Here is an 8,217-nt window from a genome sequence, read left to right on the forward strand (position 1 = left end):
CAGACATATAGCTGTCCAACTTTTTACAGGTTTTTAGATCATAAATTACACTTTTATGGCAATGGAGTTGCATCGTAAAAAGTGTGTGGGGCGCAAAGACCAGGACAAAGGTGGTAATTGTGTACACAAAGGGTATATGTATATATTACAGTTGTGCAGGTGTGTGTTTTTATATATGTATTTTTGTAGGAGTATTATGTGTGGCAGTATAAGATACTGCTATATTCGGCATGACAGTAGTATTGTACTCATTTTACCCTAAGTACTATTTAGGACACAAACGAAAGTGTGTTTTTGTAAACTTACCTAAAGAAACCCTACTTAGCTAATGTGTATCCAGAATTGTTAACAAATTGCCTCACATTATACCAGGCTGCCCTGCTGTGTATAAACTTTGGACATACCTGTGACACTAGGGTATTTTATGCTGGCACTAGTTTATACATCAGAAATTTATTTGAGATGTTTTGAAATCTTAAATTATGTGAATGAAAATGTTTTTTACTAAACCACAGCATACACCAAATTGCATAAGAGTAATCACTTTTATTTGATAATTTAAAGCAGCAGGAAAGACATGGTTATGTATTAATTGGGTGTAAGAATTTGCTATTTGGACGATCTAGAGCAGTGTTCACTTCTTGCTTCCTCCGCAGCCTTTGCTTTGGGACTGACAGGAATCTGAAAGTGTATGGATAAGAGAGAGGTTATGAGGATTTTGTGGTAGCCACATAACTCAGATTATTGATTGCACATTGGCTATCTGTTTAGAACTGATAGTTTCAAGTATGATTTAAAAGTCATGAAAAGTATTTTAATATAAAGACACCCACCCTGAATAATTACAATCATACTGGTCCTTCCCCATGGACCCACACTGTTTGCAAGATGCTAAACCCCCATAACACCAAGTTATTTTACAATGTGAGCAGCACTGAAGTCAAGTCAAATGCTGCTGATTTTATAAACTACAGTTCTGCCAGTTGTTAGGAGGGGACTTTATTTTAAAATGTTAATCTGGTTGAAGTTCTTTACGTTCTGAGAGGTCTATTTATTAAAGTTTTCTCCCCTTGTAAAGCCCCGAAAACAACGTTTTCGGGGCTTTACCGTTAAAATCCTTATGTATTAATCTAGCATAGCAGCAGATATCGGAGATATCTGCTGCTTTGCACCCTTTAGCGTTTTTTTGAGCACTCCCCATAACAATGTATGGGGAGTGCTCAGTACCGCTATGTATTAAAGTGTGGCAGGTGAAGTATTTCTCTTTTTTTTTACTTGTTAATGTACGCCATCTGAAACTGGCGTATATTAACATAAGTGAAACATTACACTGAAAACAGCTCTGCTCTGACTGCACAGCGCATGTGTGGAGGGATCACATGATCCCTCCATCACATGCCTCAGGTTCCTGCAGACAGGGATCTCTGTGCGCATGCCCGAGTTTACCGGTCGGCGCATGCGCACAGGGATTGAAAGAGGGACGATCGGCACCGCAGAGGGAGGAAAAGAGAAGAATCCAGTGTTAGGTAAGTGTAAGACTTCACAGGAGCAGCCGTTTTTCGGAACGGCTGTTCCTGTGTTGATTTTTAATACATATGAGAAACTTTTCAATCCGCATCTATGCGATGAGGATTGAAAAGTTTCTACAGAAAAAAACGAAGGGTCATAAATAGACCCCTAAAAAACAAAGAAACTTATATAGCAATGATTTCTAGCATTGCAAATAATCTGGTTAATCATCGTATGAGAATGGAGTGTGTTCCCATGGTTTTCTTCTCTTCTCTCCTTCATTGGAAAACTCAACATCAAGTCCAGGAACATTCAAAAGCATTGACATAATTTCTCAAACAACTCATGAAGGTCACTTGCCCCACTGTTTCTACACATGCTGTAACTAATTGATGAATTAATCTTTCAAAAAATTAGAAAGATACTCTGAAATCATGACTTTTTGTGACTGTTAACAATAGGGTTGGATTTCACAGTCCAGAGTTATCCTGGTGACTATTTATAAAACTAAAGATTTAAGATATTTTTTTATCCAGGTTTGAGGTAATCAGATATGTCAGATATCTGCACCTTTTTTTTTGTAATGGAATATGAATGTAACTTAATTCTGTAACAAAACTTTAATGCTAAAGTTGAAGAGTTAAGCTAAGCTGACCCCTAGAATAAAAAATATAAAAGTAGACTAAAGGAGATTATATTTTGCGGGTAGTGCTATTGGCAAAAAGCACAGTAACAGGGTTTTATAACCAGAGTTTACCTGATTTGCTGCCCCCATAACCGCCTTGGTCTTGGTACCCTCCGGCACCACCTCCTAAATGAGAAAGTGTGTGGTTGTCATTTGTATAGAATAGACAATGATGATGCATCCAAGACATTCTGGATATCACCCCAAGAATTAATAGTTACAATTGATGCTGGTTCTAAAGTTTTTTTTGTTTACATTTTTTAACCTTTATGGCAACTATTATTTAATGCCATGATTTTATATTTGTCTTTTGAATACAATTTATTTTACCTGATTTGCCACCATATCCACCTTGTTCCTGACACTGTCCACCACCATCGCTTCCTGGATTAAAAGAAAATGTGTAATAATGGATGATAATGGTTAAAAATGGTTTAGCCACACAAAAAAATTGACACCATAGCCAAGCTTCATGTATTATTTGGTAGCAATAACAAACATGTATTTTATCTAATATCCACAAAGCCACCTCTCCTTCCCTCCGATCTCTATTTTTGAGGTTTTAGGCACTGCACAGATAGAAATGCTGACTACAGAGAATAACATGTCTAAGCCAATGGAGAGAAAGAAGGTTGTTTTTTATATCTATAGTGCATGCATTTTGTGCTAGAAAAAGAAAAATTAACATAATTTTTAATAAATCTGTTTTGGCTCTATTTATGACTTATGTAATCATGTGCACAGTCTTCATTTTTACTGTACAATTTTAGCAAAAAAATATTACCTGATTTGGAACTGCCTTGGTCCTGGTATTGTCCAGCTCCACCTCCTAAATTATAGGGATAAAATGTGCCAATGCATTAAGAGCTGTGCTTTTACAATTGCGAACGAAGCACTTGCTCCAATTACTTTGTAAGCCAACTATTGTAAACTTAACAGTTGGCTTGAAACTGCAACATAGATTCATCCATTGTATAGATCAGCCCATGACATTTACTTTATACAACTTCTTGCCATTGGAATGAAATTATTTTACCTAATTTGCCACCACCATGGGAGCTCTGATCCTGACACTGTCCAGCACCACCTCCTGTATTGAACAATTTAAAAGTCAGTTAATATACTATTTTATATTAATATTTTAAAAACGATGCCAAATACACTTAATGTAATCTACACTTTACCTGATTTACCACCACCGCAGGAGCTCTGGTCCTGAAATTGCCCTGAGCCACCTCCTTAATTAAAGATAGTAAAAGAACATTGCTATATAAATCTGGACAAAAATGACTGACTCTAAATATTCTAAAAATGGAAAAAGAACAAACTTCCAGGGTGCTAATTAATATGCTGTAAAGGATAAGTCAAGGTGATTTTTTTTAAGAGGCCTGATTCATTACGGCACTCAGAATTAACTTCTTTTTTTTTCAAAAAAACACATGTAACTCTGGCATACGCATGTCCGTATTCAACTACATATCTGAAGGTACGCTCTGTATATATGGCACTTGCCATATTGAGTAACATACAATACATTGCAGGATATATAAAATACATATCTGGAATATAAAGTCCCAATAAACGGGGGGGGAGAGTATTCAATTATTGTCACCCATTAATAATATAGTCATTAGTAAAAAACATAAAAAAGGATGTTGTTACTGTCTGCTGTACATAAAAATGCATTTTTACAGGTGCTCTTGATTGAAAACACATGTTCTAGCATGCAATTGCCATCACTATCACTCAGCACTTACAACTGCTCTGTAGCTGGTGCAAGGGATTAGACTATGAAACATGTACCTTAGAGATGCCCAGAGCTTGAATCAGATGCTGCTGCATGCACTTGACCTTGGCATACTCTTATTGTGCATTGACTATGTGCATACGCCCCCTCCCACCCCCTGTTAAGTCCCTGAAATCATAGGCTGTCGGAAATGTTCTTTGCGTTCAAAGATGAATTGGATATTCTTGCGTTCACTGGCGTATTGTCTATTTCCGTGCAATTTAACTCAAAATATGGCACGCATCAGCATTTACGTTCCTTAATGAAACAGGCCCTAAATGTGCAAACTAGATGCAAAAGGTCTTTTTTTAAATTATGCAGCATATTCAATTAAGACAGCAGATCACGGTTACGCGTGGCAGATCACGGTTACATTAGATAGCTTTTCACTCTGATAGGCCTGCAAACAGCATATTCCCATGTAAGTGTAGCTGCAGAAACATCTTAAATTTATCTGACTAATAGCAAATAAAGGAAGATATGAAGTTTAATTTGCAAAATAAAAATCATTACTTTTCTCGTTGTAGATTGGAGGTAAGTGTGGATATTTTTACAGAGTATGGAGTGGCCTATTTCGTCACAAATTTGCTGCAACATTTGCTTTTTTCATCTTTGTAGACTACAGGCTCTACTTATCATAATGGTGAAAATAAACATTTTTATCTTTGCTTATCATGTTGATGAAAATTAGGCATTGCCACAATTCACCATTATTTAATTACTATGGTATCTGAACGATACTCAGTTGCCCCAGTGAATAATATTCAGAGTGATAAGGGTTACTTCGCTCGGGAGGCCCCGTTCAACTCTATTGATCTTCCAGTTCTGCTACTTAAATGAAAAATTATTTTTAAATAAAATCTTTTTTCTTAAAAACATCTTTTATATATAAGCAATAAGGCAAATATAATATAAACTTTAAATGATATTATTTTATATTATATTATATTTTATTATATGCAACTTTGACCCCAGTAAATTATATTTAGTTTTTGGGGACATGACATTAGCCCCATTTATTTAAAAGAGCCTTAAAAAGATTATATATTTCAGTAATAAATATATAGTTTTTGGCTTCTCTATTTGTTTATGCTATCCTGAGATGGCATTAACAGAACAAGTATTACAGCTGTACAATTAATAATTACTGACACAAATCTTCATAAATAGGCGTGAGGCCCTTGCCAGGTTTCCCCCAGAGGGATATTGCTGGTAATATCATCATTATCATCAGTGGTAACCCCTATGATAAATAGGGTGAATTGAAAAAGAAGTCCTATCACTGGCAAAAACTTCTGTGCACTTTTTGTCAAATGCCCCTAAATTGTTTGCATGTAATTAAAACAGTGGTAGCTATTTACAGGGATTACTATCTTACAGGGTTTATTTCTAAAAACATTAAAATGAGGCCCTCAATGTTCAGTTTCACGGTTTAAATCTTACCTAACTTGCCCCCACCGCAAGAGCTCTGATCTTGGCCCCACCCAGCACCACCACCTGCATTAGAGAGAGTTTTTTTAGTTAAAATAAAGTAACTTCAGTTGTTTTTTTAACACCTGTCATAATGTAGTTATTTTGTGTGCTGAGCCATTATTCATGAAGACAAAGCCTATGAATTCACTGGGTACCAGTGAGATTGAAAAAGCACTTGTTCAACTTGAGATGAGGCACTAATTCCTCGTGAACTGATAGGCTGAACTTCCATGAATAGCCGTTGAACCAACAAAATGGCTGCCTCGTAGATATTTTGTTAAATTAGTTTTTCCATTGTTGGGACAGTCCCTCTATCCATCCTTTTATACAGGTTAACCAAATATTTACCTGATTTGCTTCCACCATAGGAGCTCTGATCCTGGCACTGCCCAGCCCCGCCACCTTAATCAAAATAATGGAAATTGTGTTAGTTTACAATGCACAATAGAATATGTGCCAACAACATACAAAGTTGTAGAGGTGATGAGAGTTTGAGTTGATCATAGTAATGTCATACTTGCAGCCACAATTTTTTAACAGCATTTTTGACGCATTACTCGTAAGTGAATTAAGCCATTAAATTTGTATTTGGTACACTGTGTTGATGACAATTTTCACTGCATAGTAATTTTTGTTATGTAAACCAATTCTCCTATGCTGTAGGTGGGAATGCAAATATGAAATACTTGTATTTGGTAAAATGCTTTTCCATTCTGTATTGTGGAACTAGGATTGTTGGTGCATATTTTGCCAAGTGCATCCTACCTGATTTGTCTGCTCCACCATAGCTGCTCTGATCTTGAAACTGTCCTGATCCGCATCCTATCAAAATACTTGGATTTAGTTTTGCAGACACAAGTCACACATTTTTAATATGATGTGATGTTTTCTGGTGTTATGATTTGTGTTATGTATGAGAGAGAAATGTATGGTAGGTAATAATCATTATATTAAAACATCTCACATGTAAATGTTGCTTCCTTACAAGACTTTAACTCTTTTCAGTTAATCATTAGTTACAATGTCTCCAATGTTCTTTGAAAACATCATTGCCTTTAATTGTTTCACATCAAAGTGTCTCTCAACCCTGTCTTGAATCCAACAGGTTCCTGCATTTGCATTTTCATAGGCATATTCCGTCTGTGTGTTCCAGTGATTATTTACTGTTACTCTAACATTACTATCAGCCATTATTTTATTATGTATTGTCTGAAGCTATAATTTTGCTGTTAAAAAGAATACAGATTTGTATTACCACCAGAAGAGCTTTGATCTTGAAATTGCTGTCCAGCACCACCAGCTATGGTAAAAATGAGAAAGATGTGTTAGTACAGTACTTCATTGGGATTTGTCTGTAAAATATATTTGCACCTTTTAAATATATTTTTATTTTCATTTATTTTATCACTGTCAGGGAGTAGGCCTACACTCTCCTGCCTGTGCCATTAACATTACACAAATCGACATGAACAGTGTAGATATCATCATCATTTATTTATATAGTGCCACTAATAACGCAGCGCTGTACAGAGAACTCACTCAGATCAGTCCCTGTCCCATTGGAGCTTACAGTCTAAATTCCCTAACACACACACACACACACACTAGGGTCAATTTGATAGCATAAACACAACATTTTTGTATCAATTTGATAGCAGCCAATTAACTTACCAGTATGTTTCTGTAGTGCGGGAGGAAACCCATGCAAACATGGGGAGAACATACAAACTCCTCACAGATAAGGCCATGTTCAGGAATTGAACTCATGACCCTAGTGCTGTAAGGCAGAAGTGCTAACCACTTAGCCACTGTGCTGCACACTGCAAAATACAAATATTGTCCCTAACAATGGATTTTGCACAAGTCATTGTTTTCTGCTATATGTAATAAATAAAAGTTCTTAAATGCTGTAACATCAGTTATCATCTGTGTAGCATTTCCCTCAGTCACAATGGGCAGACTAATATGTTGGGCTTGTAATATGTCTATCTATAATCACTAGAAGAGCATGTTTGTGACAATCCTAGGCCCAATCTTATAATGCAATACTTAAAGCTATATAGATAATATGCAAATTGAATAGAAATGTACTGCTTAATACTTACATCCGCCTTTTTGCTGGTCATCACTGCACAGGCTGAGACTCTGGGTGACGCCACATCCACCCCCAATGCCGCCTTGTTGACCTTGCTGTTCTTGTTGACACTGTTGACTCTGTTGGCCTTTGCCGTGTCCTCCTTTTACGCCAGACATGATACCTGTGTGTTCTGCTCAGTCTTCTTCTTAGTAAGCAGTGCAAGAAATGTGCTGTATCTCTACTGTGTTACAAAAAGCTCCTTTTATATCCCTGAGATGACCTATCTAAAGTTGGCTTGTTTTTCCATTGGCTGTCAATTTTATGCCTTATGTAGGTTTACAAGGATGGAGCAATGGGTATAATTTAGAAACAATTTAGTCTTGTCAATAAATGCCTCCAACTTAAAAAGCAGGGTGTTTCCCTTGCTTTGAGCTTTACATAGTTACTGTAAAACAATTGTTTACATGACTCGCCAATAAATAATATAGCTGCTTCACATCATAAGTTTAATAACATTTTAAATTGGGATGTTCGAACTTCTTCAATGTTGAAATCACTCAATGCTTTTAAGATCAACTCATAGCATTTACCTACTACAGAGAATATATGCATTATTGATAACAATATACAAAAGGAAATACCAGAGCATTTTTAGGTATGTGTAATGTTTTTTAGAATGAATACTTC

The 8,217-nt window shown here is 36.1% G+C and overlaps 1 protein-coding gene across 2 annotated transcripts; it reads right to left on the reverse strand.

Moving 5' to 3' along the window:
• Positions 1–526: 526 nt before the first annotated feature.
• LOC142160326 (uncharacterized) lies at positions 527–7,752 on the reverse strand. Of its 2 annotated transcripts, none has more exons than XM_075215250.1 (11): positions 7,559–7,752; positions 6,712–6,753; positions 6,219–6,275; positions 5,802–5,855; positions 5,424–5,477; positions 3,379–3,432; positions 3,231–3,284; positions 2,979–3,023; positions 2,525–2,578; positions 2,267–2,320; positions 527–681 (listed from the first exon to the last, which is right to left on the reverse strand). In XM_075215250.1, exons 1-11 carry the CDS (start codon positions 7,704–7,706, stop codon positions 635–637), a joined length of 663 nt encoding a protein of 220 aa, XP_075071351.1. In that variant the 5' UTR covers positions 7,707–7,752; the 3' UTR covers positions 527–634. The 2 variants fall into 2 exon arrangements, with proteins under 2 accessions (XP_075071351.1, XP_075071349.1); XM_075215248.1 differs by having other exon boundaries at positions 6,709–6,753.
• Positions 7,753–8,217: the final 465 nt, after the last annotated feature.

The sequence above is a fragment of the Mixophyes fleayi genome, chromosome 6 (assembly GCF_038048845.1).
Source record: "Mixophyes fleayi isolate aMixFle1 chromosome 6, aMixFle1.hap1, whole genome shotgun sequence".
NCBI classification, from domain to species: Eukaryota; Metazoa; Chordata; class Amphibia; order Anura; family Limnodynastidae; genus Mixophyes; species Mixophyes fleayi.